Raw genomic sequence first — 27,995 nt, 5'->3', positions numbered from 1 at the left:
TATACCCTCAACCATATGGCTAGAGAGAGTATACATGTGATAGGTCAAAATGTGCCTAGAAGAAATAACGGTTTTAGACCCTATGTCTCTTTGGACTAAATCAGTTTCAGGACATTTGGAGTCGATCTAGCGATGTACGTCTGTCTGTCTGGCTGGCTGTTGTGCCCGATAACTCTCGAGTTTCCGATTTGGACCAAACTTAGTACATCGTAAAATTTTTGTCAAACTTAGATCGAGTTCGGAGATGGGCAATATCGATCCACTCCTTCTGGTACCTCCCCACAAAGGGTCAACATTTTGAATATTATTGATTGTCTTCAAATTTCACACATGCTAATATTTTTATAAACCCAAGATCTGGTATTAAAGCGGAATATATCGGCCCACTCCTTTTGGTACCTTCCCCACATAAGGTTAACATTTTGAATAGCCATTAAGCTCATAAAACGCGCAATTAACATCCAATTCCATTTAGACTTAGCACGTCTGAATATTTCTATAATCACATGATCTGTTATAAAGACGGTAGAAATCGGACCATTCCTTCTGGTACCTCCCCCGATATCAAATATTCAAAACGATCATAAAATCCGAAATAAGCATCAGGTTCTCTTTATATTTGACACATTCCATTATTTCTACTAACAAAAGATCTGTTTGTGAAGATAGGATATATCGGTCCTCTCCTTCTTGTTCCTCCCCTCAAAGGGTCAACGTTTTGAATTACCCAAACGATCATAAAATCCGAAATAAGCAAGCGGCTCTCTTCAAACAACACACATCACAATATTTTTATTAACCCAAGGTTTGGTGTGAAAATGGGATATATCGGACAATTCCTCCTGGTACCTACCCCACATAGGGTTCAAGATTTTGACAAACAAAACGTTCAAAGAAAGCGAAATAAGCATCCAACTCTCTTCAAATTTTAAACATACAAACATTTTTACTAAGACAGGACAGGATTGTGATGATGCTATATATCTGCCAACCCCATAGAATTACTTTCTGAGTCGGTTTATGCGTGTTAGTCCGTCTATTCATGTATTCTAGTGAAAAAATACAGGTCGCATTTATTATCCGATTGAGATGAAACCTTCCAAATAATATTTGTATGGCCCAAGGACGAACCCTATTGAAATTGGTGAGAATAGGTTCAAATTTAGATATGTCTCCCACATAAATCTTCAACTGATTTCGGGTCATCTGACCGAATTCAGCCGATAAGCAAGTACATCAAATTTGGATAAAATCAGTTCAGATATAGCTATTACTCCCATATATTTGTTTCATTCGATTTAGTGTTTAAGTCCCTCTCATTCGTAATATGCACCCCAAAAGAATTATATTTGGTACCAGATATCAGAAACAGCCCAGAAATACCTCTACCAAATTATATCAAAATCGGTTCAGATTTGAATATATAGCTTTTATATATATCTTCAACCTATTTCGGGTTAATTGTGTACCAAATGGCCAATATCAATCGAAATGGCCTGAATTTTGGCACAACCGACCGAATGCAGTCTAGAAGCAGGTATATCAAATTTGGTGAAAATCACCTATATATATGTTTATGCTTCCGATTTGGTCTTTAAATCCGTCACATTCGTAATATGCATCCGACAACAATGATATTTGGTACCAGATATCTTATAGACCTCAGAAATACCTTTGCCAAATTTTAATGAGATCGGGTAAGATTTGGATATGGGAGCTATATGCAAATCTTAGCCGATCTCGATAAAATGTGTATATCCTTAATCCGATTTCAAATAATGGCTAATATCAGCCCAAATTAATTGAATTCCGGGACGTACGTTTCCATTTGGCGAAACTCGGTTCCGATATATATATTAGTTTAATATAATCCTTCTCGAAGTGATCTTAAGCACTCTGTAGCAATGTTTTTTGGTATAAAAGATAAAAATGTCTCAGTCAAATTTGGTGAAAATCGATTCTGAATTGGATATGCCTCCCAATATCTTAGTTCCCTCTGAAACAAAATTATAGCTGTTCTAAAGCCAAATATTGATAGGTGGTATGATCCACTTCAAATAAATTATTTTGTTAAGGAGGCTCTATTAAATATGCATAGTGGTGTAGAGTATCATATAGTTGGCCTCACCCGATTTTTTACGTTTCCTTACAGGTTTGTATTATCCACGTCAAAGTGCATCCGATTACTTTTGAAATTTTTGAACAATGTTTAACCTAAACCGGTCAGGTATTTACTTTTAAATAAATTAAAGACATTTTTAGAATTTCTTAGAAATAATGGAAGTCTTTTAATCTCACAAGCTTATGGTTTACTTGTAATCTTGCAATACTGTGCTAAACGTTGCGATTACTCTAACCACAAGTGTAAAAATAAATACCTGCAAGCATGTGCTTTGTGTGTGTGCGGATTTGGATTTAGGGAAATCCCAAAGATTATATAAATCTTAAAGAGCAGATGCATGGAGAAATTTAGAGTTAAGGCTTATGGTTTGCAATTCCTAAGAAATACATTGTGCTAATTGATTTCTACTTAGGTGTTGGTAAATATCAAGGTGTATTTACAAGGTGACAGAATAAGGCTGGTTGTTTTCTTCTTTTCTTATAATGAGCTGGAATAATTTTAACAGCTGACGGACAAGTGGCTTAAAAATGACAGCAATCTGAAGTTGGTTGCGGTTTTTTATCTCACCTTGTATATTCATAATCAGCGTAAAATTCTAAGTCGATTTAACGATGTCCATATGTCCGTCCGTCTGTTGAAATCACGATACAGCCCACATTATATAGCTATAGGATAGGTTCAAAATTTGGCACAACAATGTGTGTTATGTCTAGGATGTTTGGTAATGAAAATGAGATACATACCACGTTTTTGAATAGAGGATTTTTGCCATATTTTCCACGGATTTGTCAAAAACTTAGTATTTGCTGGTCATCCGGTGGCGAAACATTATATGATAGGTGCACGTTTTTGTATAGCCCCATATAATGGTACTTCCCGATATTCGGTATTTTGATTATTTTTGCCACATTTTCCCACGGATTTGTCTAAAAATTGATTCATCAACGATATTCGATATTTTGATAATCTTAGTCAAATTTACCCACGAAAATTTTTCTAATGTGGTATTTAAGAAGATTTGGTAGATGACAATCCTTGAAGTATAATCCTTGCCTATACAGGTTCCTCTTTTGATATGGCCCCCATATAACGGCCTCACCCACTTTATGGTTTTTTGAAAAGTTTAGCAGCATAATCTAAACGGTCTTACTGGTTATTGTAATTTAAAGTGGAACGAACACGTTTGAATTCAGATACTTTCACAAAAAAAAAATTTTTTTTCTCAATGGTGGAGGGTATTAAAAGCTTGGCCGGGTCTCGAAATCAAAATAGAGTACGTCACCTTTACAATATAGTGGTATTTTCCACGCACAACTTTAGCCATCTCAAATACACCATAACTTCAAAGGGTTTTGGTCCATTGTTCGTCTAATTCTCTAATTGCTTCAGAAATTTTTCAAAAATGTTTTTTATGTCTTTATTTCGAGTTCTTACATTTTTAGATGTCTTAGAACCCATTATATTTTTGTGGTGAATCTTTGGTTTTGGCTTTAAGTAGAATCATTGAACCTGTAGCATTCAATTTTGCCATTTATGAAACCCACGCTAATTTTTAAAATTTTGCAAAAATTTGAGATCTAGATCTTTTGTAACACCATAACAAAGACACATAATTTTTTGTCTTTTTGTTTAATTTTCAAAACAACAATGTCATCTGTCAGTCTTCTTTTTTTTGGGAAAAATTACCCCAGGTGTAAATATGAATGGCCATTGTCTCGACATTATGCTAAATAGAATACCATTAACTTTGCTATGGAAACTAGTTTAACAAAATTCAATACAATTTGCAAATAAAGAACAATTCAGTTAAGCTAGATTTATGATTGTCAAAATTCACACATATATTTTTCTTTCAAAAAAAAACTACTGAAAAACACAATAGTTTTTTTTACATTAACTGTCATGCGTATTGTATTGTTTTAAGACAAGATAGTTAAAAATATTGTTATCGTTAGCATAAAAATGTTTTATTCATGATTGCCAAACCCCAAAAAGGAGACGAAGAGGCAGAAGAAACAAATCTATTTCATTCTTCTGCGTCAATGTTAAATCTGCGCTGATTTTATTTAATTAGCTATTGTTAGAATTTTGAATAGCCAAAAAGAGACAAAAAAGGTGACAAATTTGAATAGATTTTTATTTGTCGGCATTTCTCATCTTGGGAAGGTTAAAATTTCAATTTCGTATTTTGAAAATTTGCCACACATTTGAATTTTGCAAAGTTGATGTTCTAGTTTTTTTTTCGAACTGTTAGACAAAATTATGGGAATTTTTTGGAGAGTAGAAAAAAACGTTATTTTGACCAAGGCCTATTTACTTTTTGAATTACGGTCTTAGTCTTCTCTTGCTTTTCTGCATGGAATTGATGGATCGATTCCACCATGGAAGAAAATTCAAAACAATATTTCACAAATTTTAGATTCGACACTGCAAGTATATGTCATGTTAGAATTTAGAAGATAAAGTCATGCAATTGCAGGGTGAGATGAAAAAACTGCAACCAACTTCAGACTGCTTTCATTGCTAAGCCACTTGTCCGACAGCTATTAACATTATTCCAGTGACAGCTCATTATGTTGTCTACAAGCTTAAAAAAGCATTTTGGTAAGAATTTTCCAGAAAAAAATTATTCGTGATGGAATTCAAGCGTAAAAGTGTGATTTTTTATATTTGGCTGGAGCATTTAAATGTGAATAAATCTTTTGTGTCTCGTACCATGGCTCGTTACCGTGATACTGGTAGCGTAGCCCGACATCAAGGAAGTGGGCGGAAGAAAACAACAACATCAGCAGAAAGAAGCGACTTGATCGAAACCCGCGTCCCAGTAGCCGCAAAATGGGTCGTGAGCTGAACATATCGCAATATTCCATTCGGCAAATATCGAAAAAAAATGAGCTCGGGGTAAAGGCATTGAAATTCCAAAAAGTGTAAGAACTTACACCGCAACCGAGAGAAAATAGGCTCAAAAGAGCTGAAGAGTTGCTTCGCTTTGCCGAAAGTGGTGAAGAGCCGAATTTGATTTTTTTCTGTCTGCGATGAGAAAACATTCGTTGTCCAGCAGTTTGTAAACAAACAAAAGTATTCATGCTTACTTGCCAAAGAGGTCAGCTGAAAATGTGCACCTTCGGTTGGCCACCAGAACTCAAACGCCGGCCATGGTGATGGTTTGGGCCGCCATAACAGCCGATGGTCGCTCTCCGCTCGTTTTAATCGACCGTGGCATCAGAATAAATGCCGAATATTATTGCGAAAATATTCTGGAGGGTGTATTAAAGCCTTGGGCACGCAAACATTTTGTCTGCAGACCTTGGACATTCCAACAGGACGCAGCACTCAGCACGTACCACCCAAGAATGGTTATAAAATGAGGTTCCTCGCTTCATTTTCAGCGCACAATGGCCACCAAAATCTCCGAATACCAATCCGTTGGACTATTGTGTCTGGAGTATTTTGGGGAGCAAGGTTGGAACTAAAAAATACCAAAGTGTCGATCACCTCAAGCAAGCGCTTCGCCGGGAATGGGCCAAAATATCGCAGAACAATATTCGGGCAGCGTTTGACGGTTTCATTGGCCGTTTGAAGGCCATAATTCGTGCCAAAGGTGACCAATTCGAACAAATCTAAACTTATTCTAAAATTTGATGCAATCTTCGACATTTTTTAGCTTTCATTCAATAAAATTTGAAAAAAAATGTAAAAATTATGGCGTTTACCTTTGTTGAAGTTTTTTTTCTCACCCTGTATTTAATAATTATAGTTTTTGCTCGGTATATTTGTTTTATCCGATTTGATATTTAAGCTTTCCCGAAGCTTCTCTAACAATGATATTCGATATATATGTACCTATGTCAAGATTTGTAGAAATCGATTCAAGTTTAGATATAGTTCCAATTTGGTGTTAATGATGCACCAACTCCCCTGCATTTGTCCAATTCAGTTCCGACTAGGATGAATAATATTTGTTACGAGAGATAGCATGCAGCCTAGAAATGTCTTAAATATAGCTTTCTATGTGTTCCATTCAAATTTTAACCACTCCAGAGTCTTAATACGCAATGCAAACCTTAATTTCTTACTGGAAGCTCTGCTAATTTTAAAGAGTTGTAGAGGATATCATACGTTAGACTCTGCCTGACTTTTGTCCCCTTACTGGGTTCCAAAAAATGTATTCACTTGTTTTCTAATCCTTACTTGTAGTAGTAAACAAGAAAAAATTGACAATAACTTCGTACCGAACTTTCAAACCAAACATGATAACTAATCCCCAGACAATTCCGGATTACTTCATCAAATTGTCGATGCAAACAGAGTAAAGCTAAGAAGGTATTTTGTTCACTTCCCATTAAAGGTCAACTTTTAAAAATAAATAATAGACAAATATTTATCAAACAAGAAGAAACATAAAAAACAGAAATAAAAATCCCCAAAGCAACATTTAGGCTTCCTCCCAAACCGACTAGCTACCTAGCAAGAACTCGAAATCTTAACCCCATCAACAAAAACATGGCAATAAAGAAGCAGAAAAAAGTGTTTGATTACCACCGCAGCCGACGAAATTCAATGAAAATTAATTGACTTGTCTGCAGAACAACAACACCGACAAAAACAACAACAACCCGTGATAAGATATTATAAAGAGGCAATATTTTTCTGGAGTATAGACACGAACACAACTCCACTTGTCGACTCCCTCTCTTACTCTCTGACATGGTCTCCCTCGCTCTTGCTCACAACAAATAATAATAATTTTGTTGTTTTTTTTTTTTTTTTTTTTTTTTGGTGAAATAGGGGGGGGAGAAAAATAAATAGACAAACAAGAAGAAGAAGAATTATAAATTGGGGATGAATTGGGAATGATGAAGGCAAGAATGTGGTGGGCAGGTGGAAGGATGGATGGAAGAAGGATGTATAGATAGATAGACACAAATTAAAATATGCAACGCCACTCTGGCGCTGTGAAAAACGGGGGATTATCCCAAATCTATAAAAATTCAGAATTTAATGGACTGCAGTACACACACAACCCAACCCGCTGCACTGGCAAATGCAGTCAGTCAGTCAATGTCCTTCGGGAAATTTGTCGATTTTATTGGATTTTTCCCTCTTGCATTGATGATGATGTACCTTTGCCACCCTTAATGTGAACACAATATAAAAGGAGGATATTTATATATAATACGTATGTATTAATGATGATTTTTAACGAAATCTCTTTTATTACGACACACTGACACGTTCTGCCATGCCAAAGGCAGGATGCTGTGTTAGTCCTTTTGAAAATATTCCCTCTGTGGTGGAAAAATAATGAGGGTCGTCCATTGTCATTATGAACGAACGGCAAGCAAAAATATGTGCGATTTTTTTTTCTCTCCTTTTGTTTTGTGTGGTGGCAAGGACAACAACACTGCATGTCATTTTCAGATTGTTATAACATTAAAACAATTAACTAACACACACACATAGTCGCGCGGACACACTTGTGGACACATGTACATATCCTATTTTAAAAATCCCTACAACGCATGTATGTGCCTGGGACCACATTTATGCTGGCCGGCAGGCAGTTGGGCCACACAACAGATTAGGCAACGTTACTTGAACACGCACCACGGCTGGGTTTCTGGAATTTTTCAAGAGGGGTAACGATTCGAGAGCAAATGACAACTGAAACCTAAACAAAGGAGCAAAACGAGCACATAACACTGACAGCTGCTCATAAATATGGCAGGGCATGAATGAGGCTGTTGCTGCTGATCCTGAACTTGATCCTGTTTGCTTTCAACACAAACACTGACACACATAACTTCAACAATTGTTGTGTAGCTTAAAAGGACTTGTTAAAATTAATTCATTTCTTTAACTATTCCCTGCAAATATGCTGCTTCTTACTTGTTTTTTGTAATTTGTTATTCCTCTTTGGTTTTGTGATTGAGACGCATGAGATGTGTCTTCCTTTTTTGTTGTTGCTGTTTTCCTTTTTTCGGGTGTCAATGTTATGCTGCCACTGCAAAAGCCTTTTCGTAGATGTTATTCTTCCTCTCCTTTGCCGTTTAAGTCAGCAACACTCACACACACACGCACATAAAAAAGAATCTCTTTTTCTCTCTTGGGGAAAAATCAATTTTCGCCTGGAATAATTTTGCACTTTCTGACTTTTATTTTCTTTCTGGTATTCTCCCTTTTTATTCACAAATAAACAATTTTAAATCACACAAATTATTATTCCACAATTGCTATATTCTTTTCCTTCTTCGTTTTTATTTTACTTCTTTTCTTGCTCTAGCTTTAACTACTTCACTGCATTTCCGCAAAACAAAACATTTAAATGACAGCAAAATAAATTTTTGCTATGCGTTTTCTTTTGTTGACTTGTTTCCGTTTTCCGTACGTATCAAAAACTCGCGCGGCTTCGGCCAACTTCGTCTCACTACTAAAACAAACCACTGAGGCAAAACCATAACAGCTGCTCTGCTGCCCAACACACAGAGGCAGAGACAGAGATGGCAAACACAGTTGATGAAAACGTACTAAAATTGTACCTTTTTGAATAAAAGCATGACGGCATGTGCTCAAGGGGGATTTACGAAGAGAAAATAACAGGTAGTTTTGTTTATTAGAGGGATTAAGGTATAACATCTGTTTTATGGCATATATTAGGCAAATTGGTAAGTGTTGAAATATTTCATTTATTCTTTTTAACGGCTAAAATGCAAGTGATTTTAATTGATTGGTTACATTAGGCCATATTTATACCCTCCAACATAGTATGAAGGGTATATTAAGTTTGTCATTTCGTTTGTAGCACCTGGAAATATACATTCTATACCTCACCAAGTATATAGATTCTTAAGCAGTATAAAATTCTATATCGATTTCCGTCCGTCTGTTCGCCTGTGGAAATCACTGTTGCTTCCGAACGAAATGAAGTAGGTTGATAAAATTTTACTTAAATGTTTATTATGTCTGCAGGACTTTTAATATTGAAAATTGGCCATGTAGGTCCACGTTTTGGTAAATACCCTTATAATGGTGCTTCCTTATTTTCGGTATTTTGATGATTTAAGCGACATTATTCACCGGAAATGTTTCAAATTTGGTATTTGAAATTCGTAATGGATACTACATCCTATGACAGAAAATTATCTGTGCAGGTCTACGCCTTCGTATAGCCCCCATATAACGGCATCCCCTTATATCCGGTATTTTGATGATTTTAGCGACTTTATTCGCCGGAATTGTTTCAAATTTGGTATTTGAAATTCGTAATGGATACTAATGCCTAAGTCAGAATATTGTCTATGCAGGTACACATCTTCATATAGCCCCCATATAATGGTACCTCCCTATATTCTGTATTTTGATAATATTAGCGTCATTTTTTACCAGAACTGTTTCAAATTTCGTGTTTAAAGTTCGGAATCGTGACTACAGTCTATGACAAAAAATACTTATGCAGCACCACGTCTTTGTATAGCTTCCATATATAGGTTCTCATTTAAACCTTGTTTTTCGGCGATTTTTTTTGTTTTTTGAAAATTTCAAGTTCCTTCCGAATGGTGGAGGGTATAAAAAGTTCCGCTCGGCCTTTTTTTTTTTTTTTGCTTGCGCGTCTATACATGTCATTCCCATTTAAATCATTTTTTTCCTATAATTTCCACATTTACTCCACGTTAACTCCTAACACTCATATATTTGTTTTTTTTTTTTGTCTTTTATTTAAATTATTATTTTTCATGTTTTTATTTTAATTAGTTTTAATTTTAGAATTTTTCTTAAATTCTAATTTAGTTTTAGTACAAATTACAACTGCAGCCGACGTATATGCACCGCATAACATAAACCCTTACTTTACTACTATGGCAATACCGAATAAGTTTATCTATTTATAGAGAGTACTTGCATCTGGCAATGCCAAACGAATTTTCATACGATACCCACGCCAAAGTGAACAAGCATACGTGTTGAATTTCAAACGCAATGTGAAGTGCTAACATTAACGATTTGTACGCCTCACCTCGACTGGAAGGTTGGCATCTTCTGTAATCGTGCTTCTGCGAGGTCGGATTGTGGGATGGTCTGAGGCTGGGGGTTCTGTGTGGTGGATTTCCCCATGTTGACGGAACGTCCGCACTAAGCTTGCCGTCAATATGGGTGCCATGGAGGAGTCCGAGGCATTCAGGTTGGCTAAGGAGGGGTGTACCGGGCCAGGGGTGAAAACCAGCAGCCAAGAGTCCCCGCGGTAAGCAGTAGTGGGATAGCGTACCGGAGTGGGGTGCCGTCGCCAGCCCAGCCAATATGATTGGACCACATTCTTTTTGCTGAATGAATATCTTATAAATGGAGTTGGTAAGTCATTGTGAAATAAAAATTCCTTCCAGTAAGGAAATTAATTGGACTGCGAGTTCAAATCCCAGCAAAAGCAAAAAAATTTGTTAACTTTTATTTAAATTAGTATATTACCGAAACCAAAATAGTATAAAAAAGGATTTTAAACAAACAATAATAATAAAAATAATAGTAAATAAATTAATAATAATCCAAATGACTGTTCGGAATTGTACTCAACCTCCAACACCACTCAATATTAAAAAAATATATATTTTTTTTTATTTTTTTTTTCCTTTAAATTAAACTCCGTAAGCGATGGTTGCTCAAAATATTTAATTTAAAAATTTTAAACTTCAAAAAATAAAACATTGCATTTGCTGGGATTTGAACTCACGTCCTAGTCAAGACATTTCAGAATACTCATATTAGTATCAATTATGTTCTTAAAATATTTTTTTTTTTTTCAAAATTTCCAGCAAAAGGAATGTGGTCCAATCATATTGGCTGGGCTGGCGACGGCACCCCACTCCGGTACGCTATCCCACTACTGCTTACCGCGGGGACTCTTGGCTGCTGGTTTTCACCCCTGGCCCGGTACACCCCTCCTTAGCCAACCTGAATGCCTCGGACTCCTCCATGGCACCCATATTGACGGCAAGCTTAGTGCGGACGTTCCGTCAACATGGTGAAATCCACCACACAGAACCCCCAGCCTCAGACCATCCCACAATCCAACCTCGCAGAAGCACGATTACAGAAGATGCCAACCTTCCAGTTGAAGTTATGCGAATGAAACGTTAATATAAACCGCAACACAACAACAATAATAAACAGTTTTAACCACTGAACGGTAATGTTGATACGGCAATACCGACCTGTGTGTGCGTTAAAGAAATTTTATGGCGGTGGTAAGGCAGCGCAGACTAAAAGTCTGAAACAAAATATAATTGGATTAAAACATCTGATTTCCAACAACGAGTGCGAAAAGAATTGTTTAACGAGAACCCCAACCATACTAGAGGTGAGTGTTAAATATTTTGAAAATTTCAGCTAAGTAGGGTATATTAAATTTGTCATTCAGTTTGCAACACACCAAAATTTCGTAGACCCCATAGGATCTTAGAGTAAAATTCAATGTCGATTTAGCCATGTCCATCTGTTAGGTAAAAATCCCCATATAATAATACCTGTTGATATTCAGAGTTTTGACCTAATTTCCAACAAAATACTCGCAAACAGTATTCAATCGGCTACAATACACTTCGGTTAGTTTACAAAATATTCAATACTATCATATACCCTCCACTTCGTCGGCGAAAATTTCACTTAAAATTTTAGATTCTTTATAACAGTTCGTGTTAAGCTTTTTAAGTACCCAAACTACACAATGTGTTAAGTTTGACAATACTTTTAAAACAAAACTTTATACATCGTACTAAATTTTCAGAGACCATGACCTCTATGACAGATTTCGGGATTCCAGCTCTATTTAACCCTTTACCCAATACCAAATTTAGTACCATTTAGTACATTTCCTACAAAAATAAGGGACATTTCAAAAACCACCACCATATCTTAACCAAAGATATCAACAGTGACTTTAATATAAATCTCAGGATTTCAGCTCTATCCCTTCACCCAATACCAAATTGAGTACAGTTTATTATATTTTGTGATTCGAGCTTCGTCTCTTCACCCAATAACAAATTTAGTACCATTTAGAACTTTTCGTACACATATGAGTCGCATTACCAAACCACGGCCAAGTCTCAAACACAGATACAATCAGAAATTATTATTTTTTTAACTTTATCTCTATCCCTCACCCAATACCAAATATAGTACCATTCAGTACTTTTCGTACAATTATAGTACACATTTCCGAAACCACCTTCATAAGTCCAGGCTAAGACATGAATAGCGACCCTAATACCAAATTTCAGATTTCAAGCACTATTTACGCAATACCAAATTGTACCAAATATTTTGTACACATTCCCATACCCACCTCTTTATCACAAACCTACCACCAACAGGCATCCCAATACAACTTTTTAAAATTCCAGCTTCATCCGTTCACCCTTAACCGAATTGTATTAAATTTAGTACCGTTTAGTACACTTAGTTTGGGTTTTATTAGTGGTACAATATTTCATAACTACATACATTATATAGTCCAATGAAATTCCAAATTTCAGGATTCCAACTCTTTCGGTTTAAGTAATATTTAAATAGTACCAAATTTAGTAGCACTTAGTACATTAGTCCTACAATGCACTAGTAATTTTATTTCCAAATTTCAGGATTCTAACTCGATTGAAGTACGATTTCCCAAAACTACCTACTTTCCTCAGTCCGAGAATTCAATATTGAAATCGTAACCAAATCGAAATTGTACCACATTTAGAACCATTTGGTACTTTTCGTGCATATAAGCACACATTTCGACAACGTTCTCCACATCTCAATCCTACACTCTGCCAATAATGTTAATTTCAAAATTCAGGATTCCAGCTCCACCCGTTCCTCTAAATTCAAATTGCACTAAATTTAGTACCGTTTAGTACTTTTCGTGTACATAAGCACACACTTCTAAAACTACCTCCTTACATGGACTCTACTCTACTCCTCAATCTTAATTCCCATTCCGAATTTCAAGTTTTTAGCTCTAAGCGTTCACATGATACTAATTAATACCAAATGCGGTACATTTCGTACACTTATAGTGTGAATTTCCAAAACCCTTTAGTACATCCACCATACACTCCATCAATGACTCTCATTCCAAATGTAAGTGTTCTAGCTCTACTGCTTCGTCAAATACCAAGGGTACCATATTTAGTACCTTTTAATACTTTTCGAACCGTTCTAGTACGAATTAGCTATACTTCAAGCTATCATATATTTTCTATACTCTCATTCTACCTTAACGCCATTTTTACTTGTTTTTGGTATATATGGGGTTTTGAAGGGATTTACCCATGAATCTGACGAAATTTTGTTACTTGGGTTTGTATAAGTATGGCTCAGCCAAACATTGTTTTCACGTAATAAGCTATCATCTGATTCGAAGCGACGCCCGTTATTTTCTCATCGCTTCTGTAGTCGGCTAAACTTTTTCTGTTGAAGCATATCAACACCGGCGCTATTCGTTCAGTTCAGGGTTTCATGCAACAGCCTTTTATAGTATTCAAAAATTAATTCCAGAAACCTATCTCATTTTAGCTCCCCTCTCATTAATAAAAAATCATATTTTTTTTAATATTATTAATGTTTTTTATATACTCTAAATATATAATATTTATTTTTATCATTATTATTATGTGTGTTTTCTTGCATTTATGTTTTTCTCCATCAATGGATATACACATAGATTATTAAATTGAAGTGAAACTAAATTTTGAAAGGAAAATATTTTATCCTCTAGGATTAAAAAAAAAAATCATAATAATTATAGTGTTCACTAACATTTAGTACTAAATTCACTAAATACAAAGTAAACAAAGACGCTGTAATGGAAGTATAATGAATTAAAAGTACCCTGGTTCGGGCCACTTTTCCTTCTGCTTGCTGTCTGTTGAGTGTGGGGGGAGTGTGAATGCATGTGTTTAAGGTGTGTGTATGTGTGCAGGTATGTATGCAACTTAAGTTAAATATAAACGATGATAGTCATTGGCACCAAATGCACAATTACATTTGGGACATTTACGCTGTCTCGTCTCATAGCGTGTCCGCAAACAATCGTAACAAAAGACATGGAAACATTTCGACAGCACAGCATCCTTGCGCTTAACCTTGCAGGAGGGACACGTGAGCGTCTCCTTGTATTCTCTAATCTCTTCGAGCATAACTTCATCGATTGTGGTACCGGCCATTTCAATTTTCTTCATACGCTCTGCTTTGCGTTTGAATTGGGCCAATTCTTCTTGCAGCCGTTTCGTTTTGTACGCCTCCGCTTCCAGAGAGCTGGTCTTTTCGGCCACCACCTGTTGAGCCTCCTTCATTTGGGCATGATACTTCTCTAAATGCAGTTTGAGATCTGCCGCCGATTGTGCCGACTCAATTGCCTTGCGTTTATGCATTTCCATGGCCTGCTGCCGCAGTACAAGTTCCTTTTCAATAGCCGCAACAGTGGCTTGCAGACTACGTTCTTTCTCCTCCAGCTTCCGCAGAACTATGTGCATGGCTTCTATTTGAGTATCTCTGGTAGCCATTTGATCTTCCAGAATTTGTTTTTCTTCACGCAATAACTTGTGCATTTGATTGGCCTTAATGCGCTCCGACATCAATTTAAAATTGGCATCGTCCTTCTCGCGCAGCTGTTGTATAAGTCTTGAGTTTTGTTCCTGCATATCTTCAAAGGCTTGCCCAGTGACTTCCATCTCGTTTAGCAGGGCCTCCTCCTCATGGGAGCCCACAAACGGTCGTGCATAGTTTGGCCCACCCGGACCCCAGGCATTATCTGGAGGTTTTTGACTGGCCACCTGTTTCTGCAGTTCATATTTCTGTTCTTCCAGTTGCTTGATTTTGCGTAGGGCTTCTTCATCGGCAAGTTTTTTGCGCTCCTCACGTTTGCTTTCCTGTAGCTTTTTTAATTGTTGGCGTAGCTCTTCGATTTCGGATTTCAACTTTTTCTCTGTAGCCATCAGTTGGACTTTGTCACGTTGATCCTTGGAAACACCTTTGTACATGTCGAGTAGTAGTTTCATTTCCTTTTGATCGTTTAGAGCTTTCCTGCAAAGGCGTTAGATTTGAGTAAATAAAATAAAACAATCAACTATTGAATCAAAACAACTTACTTTAGCTGGGCTTTCAGATCGCGCACCATTTCAGACTCTTGAGTTTTAATATCCTTCGCTTTCTGGGCATCCTTGGCGTCCTTTTCCTGCTTGATGACAGCAGCACCTGTTCCAGAGGCCCCGGTGGGCGTGGAACCGGCTGCATTTGCCGCCGCGGCATCTTTCTTTTCCGGTCCACCTGGTGAGGATTGTTCTTTCTTAATGCCATCCTTTTGATCTTTGCTCAGATCATCATCCATTGTTTCATCTTCCGACTTTATATTGGCACTTCCCTCCTCTTTCACATTAAGACCCTCGTTCGAGGCACTGGTATTACTGCCCGAACCACCAGAGGACCCAGCAAATTCATCTTTGACTGTTGCTGCACCCTCTTGCTTGACATCATCCCCATTGGATCCCTGGCTGGGAGTATTCTGTTTAGTGCCCTCCAACTTGGCCAAAGCTTCCTCCAACTCTCTACGCAATTTCACATTATCAGCAGATGCATCTTTATACTTACGTTTGTAACGATATCCCTCACCCTTCAACTGGGCATTGTGATTTTGCAACGACGTAATCAGATGACGCATCTCCCGATTAATGGGGGCCGTTTGTTCGTTCGCCGCCATATTTTGTTCATATTCAATGCGTAAGGCTTCGTATTCCTTGCGTATCTGTGCCAATACATCTTCCATTTGTATCATTTCACTGCGTACCTTTTTCTGGGCAATCAGCTCTTCGCTTTCCATTACCTCAATTTGCCTCAGATGTTGATTCTTACTGGTCTGTAATTGATTACGGGTCTCGTCCAGCATAGTCTTGATTTGCATGGATTCATTGTACAGAACAGAGAATTGAGATTGTAGACATTTGTATTCGGTTGTTTCGACAATAACCGATTCGGGAAGTTGACGAATCTGTTGAGAAATAAAAGAAGAAAAAAGGTTTTAATTCAAGGATATTTTTTTAAGAATGATGAAGGTTTATATATTCTTTTTTAAGAACTATCATAGGCATTTTATAGACACTATCATGATATAAACACAAATTTGGTTAAAATCTGAATCAAGAACAGTAGTTCAAACACTATTAGCGCTTTAAGCGTATATTAGTAACGTAAACATTTATCTTTTGATTCATGGTTTTAAAAACAGCTTCCAGAGACTATTTACGTCTCAGTTCTGAATATTTTAGGATCCATTTGCAGATACCAATGGGGACTCGATTATTGATTTCTTAAGAACATATTTCATTTTTTAAGAATAGTTATATTTCAGAATTTTTGGAAATTAGTTGGGGAATTTTTTAGGCCTGTTTTGAGGGACAAGCTTTGCCTTAAACGTTGGTTGCTCAAGAACAGTTTTTAGGGGCTATTGGAGTCTTTAAACGGAGGTTTTTAAAAGCATTTCAGGATATATTATGGTCTTAATAGTGGATATATTTTAAAATCATTTTCAGAGCATCAATCGAAGACTTTGAGGAACACTTTCAAAATCTAATAGAACCACAATCGTGGTTTTTACGATAGTTTTAGGGAGGTATTTTGAAAATTTAGAACAGTGTTAAGAGCCTTGACAACATTTTTAGTTCAGTTGTGGCTTTATAAAAATATGTCACAGTATTTAGCTTCTTTAATTTATTTTTGAAGTTTTATTTAACAGTCCCTTTCTTGCGCATAAAAACGTTCCTCTGTAAATGCGTTTGCTTATTTTTCCTCTACTGAAACTTCATTGACATTTCTCGATACTCCCCATATACTTACATCCATTTTCAGCTTCTCTACTTCCTTCAGAGTTTCTCGATGTGTGGCATGCAATTTATCCAACTCCTGCAGGCGATTATTGGCCAATTCACGATATTCCTCCAACTCCTTTTGTAGATCCTCAACCTGATGGCTACTGACATGGGCATGCCCCGAACCTTTCGACGAAGAGGAACTCTTGTTGGGATCACCATGCATTTGATGATAAGCTTTTAGCTTTTCTATAGCCTCTGCCAAATGATTTTCTAATTTATCATTACGACAATGGATTTTCTCCAAATCATATTGCAATTCATCAATTTGATTTTTAAGTTCGGCATTTTCTGTTTCTTTTGCCGTCAGAGCATCTTGATATTCCTTCATTTTTAGTGACATTGTATGGAATTTTTCATGAAGCGATGTATTTAGGTTTTGTAAACTACGATTTTCGGTCATAATTTCAATGTGATGCTGCTTGAGGGTTTCCTCGATATTGGGCAAAGCATTGTTGGTGGCAGAGTCGGTTTGTGATTCTTCGCCTGCACTTTCAGCCGCAGCACCAGCGGCAGAAGCCGGCGGTTGGGGTTCTCCCTTCAAGGCCATTGTTATTTTTTCATTTCTTTGCATAACACGATCGATGACCTGGACAATTTTGGCCACAGCTCGCTTTGAGACTTGTACACGATTTGCCAATTTATCATCCAATTCTTCCTTGTCCCATGTTGACAATTGGGTCAGGAATGAAGTGGTGACCTCATTTTCATTTCGATTTTCCAATTCATCTGCCGTTTCGGCATCGAATCTTTGCAATAAAACGCGTATGTCTTCATTCAACTGATTCCAATAACGATTGACGACATTCAGTACGGCATCATCTTGGGTTTGTCGCTTCTCAAGCTGTTCTATGCGATGCCTTAGCTCAGCTTCTGTACGCATACGTTGCTCTATGCGTTGGGCTAGCTTTTTATTTTGAAATTCTAGTACTTTGATGTCCATTTCTTCCAAAGTGGACACGGGGCCAATCAAGTGAGGCTCGAAGTGAACCTTTTTAATTGGTGGCTGGCCAAGATTTGAGCTGGCAGCGGAGCCTGCAGAGCCACCACCACCGCTGGTGTCGTCAGCAGCACGTTTCGACATAATGCTGCAGGAAAAGAGGATAAAAGTAGAGCATTTAGTAAAAATTAGTGGAAAAGGTGTAAAACATTACCACAATTTGGAAAATATCTTTAAAAAGGCAAGGGAAATAAAAAATGCATAAGTTTTTCTCAATTTTATCAAATAAACATGTTGAAACGTAATGAGTTTTTATGAAGTGGTGTTTTGTGTATTTTTTCGTACGCCGTGTTCTATATAATATTAAATATGTGTAAATTGTATAATATACTTACATTTGTTGTAATCAAATGTTTAATTATCTCTTATTTATTAAAATAATAAAAATTGTAAAAATCTGTCTATCAAGAAATATGCCGAAAAAATATGTATATGTGTGAGTTGTTTTGACATTAAGAATGAGGCGTTTTTACATTGCCCGACGTTCTTACACGGATATTTAAACTCAATAAGAATGGCGACGTAAGGCGTATTGCGGCTAGCGTCTTTAAAACGAGGAAATACTGAATAAAGACGCATTTTTATAAAAATGTAATTGAAAATAAGCTTCATAGGAAAGGAATACTTAAATAATCTGCAAACAATTTGCATTAGGGGGCATTTAAACTATGTTTCAACCACATGACCAAAAAATTTTGATGACAAATTTAAAAGAAAATTAGACATCCTTTTACTTCCGTAAGCCTATCTAAAAACTACGTATGCTGTCAAAATACACAATTGCGATTTAAAAAAAGTTAAATCACAATTGTTTAATCACTACTACGTTGTTTTTTTTTTATTATTTTTTTATAAATATGTGCCATAAAGCGCTTATTTGGCTGGCTTTTTTTTGGTTTTAGAAAGTGAATGGCTTAAGCCAGCCAAATAAGCGCTTTATGTATTTCCACCTTTAGACTTCTTGTCAAATCTTATGTGGACCTTGACTAAAAATGTATAATAATAAAATAAAAAGCGTAAAGGTGACGGTACATAAGCAGCTTGGCATCATGGCTAGTCGTAAAGGGACACGACGGCAAAATTTGAATGCGGCCTTTATGATATGTCTCAAAATATGTAATGCGAAAACTTCAAGCTATTTATGTACTTACACCTTAAAGGTGTAGATACAAAAGCAGCTTGGCATCATGACTAGGCATATCAATGTAAAATTGTAAGGAAAAGCGACGCAGGATTCGAGTGCTGCTCTGGCATCCCTTTACGATACTAGTTTTGCAATTTTCTTTGATATCATAAAGAAAAATCATTTATCATAGCACAAACTTGTACATTCTAGCAGTTCGGAAACAGATCAATACTTTAATGTTCGAAAAAACAGCTGATTTTATTTGTTCTCATAATTCGGTATGGAGCGAATTAGTGTGAATGGGAATTCCCACGACATTCTATTTTGTGAATGCATTAAGCATTCCCTTTGTGAATGGGAATTCGCAGTCCCTTTGTGAATGGGAACTCCCATTTATTCTGTTATAGGGGTGATTTGATTTGGTGATAGGATATTATTTGCGGACACACGTTTATCGACACTTCGTCCCTGTGATATTTCTCGATTATGCTCCCCCAGCATTTAATCACCCGTTGAACCCCGTAAATTAAAAATACACATATATTTTGCTAAATTGGAATAAATTTTGTATATTTATTTACGTAACTGAAATCGGAAACTACACAAATTATTCAAATCAATGGTTCCACGTTTAAAAAGATTGATATTTCAAAGCTTGACGTATTGTCATGCAATCTACTTCATCAATCTTTATCGAATTTGCTTTTATATTGATTTCCTCTTCCTGCATGACCTGGACATGCATCAGGTAACGCAGCGATGCCTTATTCTCCTGCACCTTGGCATTCAGTTTACACAGAGATGCCTTCAAGGCTTCCAACTCGTGATAGAGAGCATCTTGTACTTCGTCGCATGTCAATTCAACGCCCGGGCGTGTAGCACGATTACCCAGACGCGTTAAACACAACTGTTGAGCACGATTTTTATCGCATATTTCCTTTTCGAGTAGTTGCAGGTTTTGCTGAACTTCATGTATGTGATTCATGGTGTCGTTGTGTTTATTCTCCAGGCATGCTTTAACATGTCTCTGTTCGGCAATGCGATGGGCGAAGGCCTCATTTGTGCGATCCGTTTGATTTTGCATATCTTCGCAGACTTGTTTCAGCAGCAAATCGACATAGGCTCGCAGTTGAGCTGCCGAATTTAGTTCTCGGGCATTGGTTTCCAAGTTTTTATAGGTTGTATGTTGCCATTCACTCAGAGAATATTGGCTGAAAAGAGAAAAGTTAGAGAAATAGAGCAACTTTTTATGCACCTCATGGGAAAGGGTCAAAGTTTCGAATAATCCAAACGATCATAAAATCCGAAATAAGCATCCGGTTTCTTCAAATTACACACATCGCAATATTTTTGTTCTCCTTCGGATACCTCCCCACAAAGGGATCAAAATGTTGAATATTCATGAAGCTCAAAAAACATGAAATTAACATCTGATTCCATTCGGACTTGGCACATCTCAATATTTCCATAAATATAAGATCTGTTATAAAGATGCTGGAAATCGGACTATTCCTTCTGGTACCTCCCCCACAAAGAGTCAATGTTTTGAATAATCAAAACGATCATAAAATCCGATATAAGTATCCGATTTCCTTCAAAATACAAACATCGTAATATTTTTGTTAACCCAAGGTCTGGTGTGAAGATGGAATATGTCAGTCCACTCCTTCGTGTAACTCCCCCACAAAGGGATCAAAATTTTGAATATTCAATAAGCTCATAAAACGAAATTAAAATCCGATTAGATTCAGGCTTGGCACATCTCATTATTTCCGTAAACAAAAGATCTGTTATAAAGATGTTAGATATCGGACCATTCCTTCTGGTACCTCCCCCACAAAGAGTCAAAATTTCGAATAGCCAAAACGATCATTAAATCCGAAATAAGCATCCGGTTCTCTTCATATTTTACACATCCCATTATCTCAACTAACACAAGATCTGCTGCGAAGATGGAATATATCGGTTCACCTCCCCCCAGAAAGACTCGAAATTTTGAATATTCATGAAGCTCATAAAACACGAAATTAACTTCCGATTCTATTCAGATTTGGCACATCTCAATATTTCTGTCAACACAAAATCTGTTATAAAGATGGTAGAGATCGGCCCATTCCCTCTGGTATATATCGGTCGACTCCTTCAGTTACCTCCCCACGTATGGTTCAAGATTTTGAAAAACAAAACGCTCAAAGAAAGCGAAATAAGCATCCAACTCTCTTCAAATTTCCCACATCCAAATGATTTTGCTAACGCAAGATCTGTTGTGAAGAAGTCGGCGATTCTTTACAACTTGCCTTGACCAGAAATCTGATTTATCGAAATTTAAGATTTCGCATAAAATTGGATGTAAATGTTCGATTTCCTTAAATTCTCCAAAATATTTCAAAATATATTTACCAATGATGATGGGCCAAATCACTAGCTCCCATCTCCCTCTGACTTCCACGCAGCGTCAAATTTTTCTCATCAATCATCAGCGACTTATCCTTTTGCGAGAGATCTTTATCCAATGAATACATTGTGGCACGCAGTCTACGCAACTGTTCATTGGTCTCCTTCAGAGCCTTATCCATAAGACACTGACAGCCCTTGATAACTTTCAGCTCGCAGCGCAAAGAACGATCCACTTCATCTTCACACAGATCCACTCCCAAACGTCCCTCACGCAATACCAAACAGCGCTGGCAAATCGCCAAGGATTTCTCCTTCAAAAATCCAATGGCATTTAAAATACGCATCCGATAGGTATTCAATGCCTCATCCTCCAGCAGGGCTGTCTTCTTCTGTTTATTCAGCTCATCGCAGAGAAAACGAATTTCACTGGCCCTCTCCCGCATTTGATGTTCCACTTCGCGTTGCCAGTTTCGGGTGGTGTCATTCACATCGTCCATGACCCGACGCGATTCCCTGGAAGAACAATAATTTTCACCATTTCCAATAGATTTCATAGTCACCCTGACTCACTCCATAATACGTTCGGCCAAACGTTCCTGATCACAGGTTATACGCAGCTTAACCTTATTATTGAAATCCCAGTCCTCATCGGAATATTTGGGTGGTAACCTAGCCATGGGTCCTGCATTGCAACCGGTCAAGTGAAGGCCATTCAATCGTTTTGTTCGCATACTGTTCAACATTTTGTTAATAATTTGATTTTAAGAAATTTGCGATTGAGGATACGAAGTTATCTATTCGAATGACTTTTCTTGAATCCAGAAAAATCAAAAAATTCAAATCAAAGTTTTGTTTGGTATTCAATTTTCATAATGTCACCATAACTACAAAACACTTGGGCTGCTTGCAACTCCCCCCTCTCTGTCAACAATCTATAAATAGAGCAATTTATGCTGCTGCTACTGGTAGTGGTGGTGGTGCTGGTTAATTTGGCTTTCCCTTTTCCTGTGGTTGTAGGTGAAAGGTATGAATTGTGCATGGATATTTGCAAAAAAAGAGAGAAGTAGTCTTAACCCTTTGGGAGGCGAATAAAATAACATTTCAAAGGTCTTACGATGATAAAAGAAAATTGTTTAAGATTTGGAATGGAGTGAGCGAGGATAAAGGTGAAAATACATAAAACGCTTTTTTGAATGGCTTAAGTCATCGGCTGGCTTCTTCGGAAAAGATCAAAGGAGCGAAGGGCCAAAATCGAACTAAGTCAAACTAAAACTCCATTGTTCCTCTACGAAGAAGCCAGCCGATGACTTAAGCCAGTCAGAAAAGTTTTATGTACTCTCACCTAGGATTTCTCTCATGGGGATGCCTGCAAAATTTTTTCCAATAACCTTCCCATATTTGGAAATAATGTCTGCCATGGATATTTCGTTCGGCATAGATATATTCACATAGAGAATCGGAGGAAACAAATTCTTACAACCGCACTTATAAAAATGTTTATCTCTCTCCATCGATATGCGTTCGCTTTAGGCAACTCCAGACAAAAACCGAGGTAACTGATGAGGATGTCTGACTGGCGCCCAAACACACCCACCAAGTGTTTGGGCGCAATTCAGACGTCGAATTCTAAAACAAGATGATACGGCCAAAACGTGCCTCATCGAAATAACGGTTTTAGACCCTAGGTCTCTTTTGACCAAATCCGTTTCAGGACAGTCGAACTAGCGATGTCCGTTCGTCTGTCTGGCTGGCTGGTACCCACAATAACTTTCGAAGAGAGGGTCCGATTTGATTCAAAACATCATTCCACTCCTTCTGGTATCCTAATATTTGCATCAGCGCTATGTCAGATGCGAAAATGGATAATGTCGTTCCACTCCGTCAAGTACCACCCCCAAAAATGTTCAAAATTTTGAATAGCCAAAACGATCATAAAATCCGAAATAAGCATCCGGTTCTCTTCAAATAACACAGATCACAATATTTTCGTTAAGCTACAGTCTGGTGTGAAGGTGGAATATATCGGCCCACTATTTCTGGTACCTCCCCTTTGTTCGTAAATGAACAAAGGAGTTTTAGGTTGACCTAGTTCGATTTTGGCCCTAGGCTCCTTTGTTCATTTCCGAAGAAGCCAGCCGATGACTTAAGCCAGCCAAATATGCGCTTAATGTATTCCCAGCTTAACATCCGATTCGATTTAGGCTTGGCACATCTCATTATTTTCATAAACACAAGATCTGTTATAAAGATGGTAGAGATCGGACCGTTGCCTCTGGTACCTCTCTAAACACTTGGTGGGTGTGTTTGGGCGCCAGTCAGACATCCTCATCAGTTACCTCGGTTTTTGTCTGGAGTTGCCTAAAGCGAACGCATATCGATGGAGAGAGATAAACATTTTTATAAGTGCGCAATTCAGACGTCGAATTCTAAAACAAGATTTACAAATCTCGTAGTGCTAATCAGGGAATTCTGCTTCCAAAAGATGGTTACATATATATTTTATAGATATCCGGTTCGATAAGTTTAATTGGACTTGTTGCCTCACATAACTTGCCGTCTCCATGCACTGTGCTATGCAGTGCAAAAGTATTCAAAACTCGAGTTGGGTAATCTAGTCACTAAACGGGTCGATATTATTCGCTCCTTTCCTCAGGGTGAGTTAGGTCCTTTAGTTCCTTTTTAATTCGGTCTTTCCATTCAGCTCAATTGTCCCATCCTACTTTATCGTTCCTTCTTTCTAAATAGTAAAGCAATGTGTGAACTAACTGTAGTAGATGAAGATGAACGAACGAGATGTATATATTTCGTATCGTTCCTTCTACGGAGTGACTCGTTTGAACTAGTTAATTCCGGAACGACCCAAGTCTATTCATACAGCCTATGACAAACATTTCTGTATGCAGGTCCACGTCTCCATACAACGGTACCTCCGATATTCGGTATTTTGATGATTTTAACGACATATTTTCGAATGGTTTCAAATTTCGAATTCGAGGTTTGTAATGGGTACTACAGCATATGCCAAAAATTTGGAATGTAGGTTATTCGCCAACATTTGTTTCAAATTTCGTTTTTGGAGTTCTAAATGGGTACTACAACCTATGGCAAGAAATTTCGTATGCAGGTCCACGTCTTCGTATAGCCCCCATATTTCTATACCTCCCGATATTCGGAGTGTTGATGATTTTCAACGGAATCATTTCAAAATTTTGTATTGGAAGATCTAAATGGGTACTACAACCTATGCCTGAAAAATTTCCTATGATGGACCACGTCTTCGTACAGCCTCCATATAACGTACCTCCCTTTATTCCATATTTTGATGATTTCAAATTTCGTATTTGAAGATCTTAATGGGTACTACAATCTATGGCAAGAAGAATTCGTATGCAGGTCCAAGTCTTCCTATAGCCCCCATATTAACGGTACCTCCTGATTTTCGGTATTTTAACGATTTTAGCGATATTATTTACCGGAATTATTTCAAATTTCGTATTTGTAGTTCGTAATGGGTACAAACAATTTTGTATGCAGGTCCACGTCTGTATATAGTCCCCCTATAACGGTTTTTATTTAAGTTGTAGTTTTCGTTTTTTTTTTAACTTTGTTACCTGTTTACATGTTTTTGGCTTAAGTCATCGGCTGGCTTCTTTGTAAAATAACAAAGAAGTTTTAGGTTAACTGAGTTCAGTTTCGGCGCATCAGGTATATTTGCTCACTCCTTTGTTCTTTTATAAAAAAAAAACCAGCCGGTGACTTAAGCCATTCATAAAAGCGTTCTATGTATTCTCACCTTGAGACCTGGCAGTGGGTGCTTCCTCATTACAATAGTGGACAACCTACATGAGAACACGAAGGATCTTCCTGTATGTCAACATAATCTTTAGGAGTCACTTAAACTATCATTTGATAGAACTGGTAGAACTCCTCCATTCAGGCATGTCAGAAAGGACCAACTCTGTCCATAGAGTGATGTAAAATGCTATAAGAGAGAGGCTCTAAATCTAGAAGCACATCATACAGGTTTGAGAAGTATTCATACTGATGCATACAACGTGGAACACTCCGAGACCAACCCCATCCATTGGTACTTTCTCCTCAATTAGCATTGGGCGCCAATTGATGAAAATGTGCACTACGTCAATGGCAAAACTTGTGTATACCCTCAGCCATATGGCTACAGATGTCAAAACGTTGGTCTATTTGGACCAAAGGACAAAGGACATTTGGAGTCGATTTAGGTTTGTCCATCCGTCCGTCTGCTGGCTGGCTGGTGCGCACCATAACTCTAGAAGGGAGTATCCGATTTGATTCAAGCTTGGTACATCTTAATGTTATTGTGAAACTTAGATCGAATTCGGAGATAGGCAACACTCTTCTGGCGGCTCACCCACAAAAGGTCAACATTTTAGGATCATTCAATTTTGTGCAAACTTCGACAATCTCAATATTTTTGTCAGTGCTAGGTCAGGTGTGAAAATAGAAAATATCAGCTCAATCCACCAAGTACCTTCCTCACAAAGAGTCAAAATTTGGGATAATTACAAATCTTACAAAATGTGAAAGTCCTTGAAGAGTCCGATTACATACATCTCAACGCAAGATCTAGTATAAAGAAGGTTAGAAAGGACCACTACTTCTGGAGGTACACACAATGAGTCAACATTTTGAATAACCACAAAGCTCAAGCTCAAACTTAACTTATCCCAATATTTCTTTCAATCTTTCTTTTGAAGATGAAATATTTGCGTCCCTACCTTCTGGTACCTCCCACACAACGGGTAAAAATTTTGTATAATTATGACTCTCATAAAAAATCGATATAAGAATTCGATTATTTTCAAATTTCATTAACATAAGATCCGGTGTGAAGATTGTAAATATGAAACCACACCTTCTGACACTTTTCCCATTTGCTGAGGGTATACATCTGTCGGGAAACCCGACTGATCCTTTAAAATTTGTTTCATTACAAAATATTGTGGTAAAAATCACATATTTTTTTAACTTTTTTGTTAGTCGCATGAAATTTAAACCACTCCAACATGCCTGCATACCAATGGGTTAATACATGTTGTATTGATTATACAACATAACTATGTATTTGGTTGCCAGGATAAGTTATGTTTTGTTTATGCTGGAATGTTCGCATTGTTATGGTTATCATAACGAGGCATGCCTTCACGTTTCCGTTATTGGGTGACATTCGGTGAATGTTCGTCGTCCGTCCTGCCCCAACAAAACCCATGCAATTTCCAGGTATGCGTGCCTGCCAAATAGTCCAATCATGAGGGGTTTCCTAAAAGAATACATCATTATCTTTCATTCAACCGCACAAGACCACACAGTTATATATTTTTTCAACATTTTTCTTCAATCTTATTCATTATTCTTGTATTAATCTTTGAATATCATCGTATATTTGTTTTCATGTTTCAAATTGAACTTAAATTTAAACTTATAGTTTGGTTTTGTTACATCAGCTTATATTTAAAATTACATACATAGGGTTTGTTTAGGTATTTTGTGTGTGTTTTTTTCAATTTCCACTTTCATTTTCATTCAAAATTTAATTTTATTTTAATACCGAACAGTTATACTTTTCTCAACATTTGCAACATTTTCCCGTTCTTGTCATTGTGACGAAACCAAGGGAATAAACCAACATCAATATGCGTAGCATTGGATTTTTGTTAATAATAATATTGTTAATTATTATTAAATATTTGATAATTAAGATTATGTATGTGTATAAAAATGTACAATATATCTGTACAGGGTGAGATGAAAAAAACGGCAACTAACTTCAGACTGCTGTCATTTCTAAGCCACTCGTCCGACAGCTGTCAAGAGACAGCTCATTATATTGTTTACAAGCGCTCAAAAGCATTTTGGTGAGAATTTTCCAAAAAAAAAGTTATTCGTGATGGAATTCAAGCGTGATAGTGTGCTTTCTTTATATTTGGCTGGAAAACCACAAGTGGCTATCGTTAGAGCACTCCAGCATCTCGTATCTCGTATGTATGTATCTCGTACCATCGCTCGTTACCGTGATACTGGTAGCGTTGCCCGACGTCAAGGAAGTAGAGAAAAGGGCAACATCAGGGCCTCAATTCTTGTTCTATGAAAATGTGAAATGAAAACTTTTATAGAAGAAAGAAATGTCAAATGAAAAATATTATCAAGGAAATATTTTTCATTTCATATTTTCATAGAACAAGAATCCAGTCCCACAGAAGTAAAGAAGCGACTTGATCGATCACCGCCCGCGTCGCAGTGGCCCAAATTGGCTCGTGAGCTGAACATATCGCAATATTCCATTCGGCAAATATTGAAAGAAAATAGACTCAAAAGAGCTAAAGAGTAGCTTTGCTTGGCCGAAAGTGTTGAACTGCCAAATTTGGTTTTCTCCGTCTCCGATAAGAAAATATTCGTTGTCCAGCAGTTTGT

General features: G+C 37.1%; 3 protein-coding genes across 4 annotated transcripts in view; all 3 read right to left on the bottom strand.

Annotated features, from left to right (window-relative positions):
- The window catches only part of LOC101897930 (golgin subfamily B member 1), an 89,401-nt gene extending 80,828 nt beyond the window's left edge, over nucleotides 1-8,573 (bottom strand). Inside the window, exon 1 of one of the 2 annotated variants that reach the window (XM_005188403.4) lies at nucleotides 8,012-8,573. The gene's annotated coding sequence lies outside the window, so the exon portion shown is untranslated. The remainder of the gene's footprint in view (nucleotides 1-8,011) is intronic. The other variant, XM_020038508.2, reaches the window with a different exon arrangement.
- A 5,180-nt stretch (nucleotides 8,574-13,753) lies between these two features.
- LOC101895327 (E3 ubiquitin-protein ligase Bre1) lies at nucleotides 13,754-18,491 on the bottom strand. Its single transcript, XM_005188386.4, has 4 exons — nucleotides 18,358-18,491; nucleotides 16,991-18,110; nucleotides 15,250-16,145; nucleotides 13,754-15,184 (listed from the first exon to the last, which is right to left on the bottom strand). The coding sequence occupies exons 2-4, from the start codon at nucleotides 18,104-18,106 to the stop codon at nucleotides 14,095-14,097; spliced, it is 3,102 nt and encodes a 1,033-aa protein (XP_005188443.1). The 5' UTR covers nucleotides 18,107-18,110; nucleotides 18,358-18,491; the 3' UTR covers nucleotides 13,754-14,094.
- A 1,216-nt stretch (nucleotides 18,492-19,707) lies between these two features.
- On the bottom strand, nucleotides 19,708-22,615 carry LOC131801200 (tektin-1-like). The gene is made up of 3 exons (XM_059119433.1): nucleotides 22,116-22,615; nucleotides 21,549-22,058; nucleotides 19,708-20,359 (listed from the first exon to the last, which is right to left on the bottom strand). Exons 1-3 carry the CDS (start codon nucleotides 22,286-22,288, stop codon nucleotides 19,780-19,782), a joined length of 1,263 nt encoding a protein of 420 aa, XP_058975416.1. The 5' UTR covers nucleotides 22,289-22,615; the 3' UTR covers nucleotides 19,708-19,779.
- Nucleotides 22,616-27,995: the final 5,380 nt, after the last annotated feature.

This window comes from Musca domestica, unplaced genomic scaffold, assembly GCF_030504385.1.
Source record: "Musca domestica strain aabys unplaced genomic scaffold, Musca_domestica.polishedcontigs.V.1.1 15, whole genome shotgun sequence".
NCBI lineage: Eukaryota > Metazoa > Arthropoda > Insecta > Diptera > Muscidae > Musca > Musca domestica.
Note: the sequence above shows the minus strand (reverse complement) of the source record. Positions and strands in the feature narration are given on the sequence as shown.

Excerpts from the sequence above, each read along its gene's own strand:
- LOC101895327 (XM_005188386.4), bottom strand. The coding sequence starts at position 18,106 with ATGTCGAAACGTGCTGCTGACGACACCAGCGGTGGTGGTGGCTCTGCA. Across the intron at positions 16,146-16,990 it reads TAGAGAAGCTGAAAATGGAT|ATTCGTCAACTTCCCGAATC; the intron begins GTAAGTATATGG and ends ATTTCTCAACAG. Across the intron at positions 15,185-15,249 it reads GATCTGAAAGCCCAGCTAAA|GAAAGCTCTAAACGATCAAA; the intron begins GTAAGTTGTTTT and ends ACGCCTTTGCAG.
- LOC131801200 (XM_059119433.1), bottom strand. The coding sequence starts at position 22,288 with ATGTTGAACAGTATGCGAACAAAACGATTGAATGGCCTTCACTTGACC. Across the intron at positions 22,059-22,115 it reads TTGGCCGAACGTATTATGGA|GGAATCGCGTCGGGTCATGG; the intron begins GTGAGTCAGGGT and ends TTGTTCTTCCAG. Across the intron at positions 20,360-21,548 it reads GATTTGGCCCATCATCATTG|CCAATATTCTCTGAGTGAAT; the intron begins GTAAATATATTT and ends TTCTCTTTTCAG.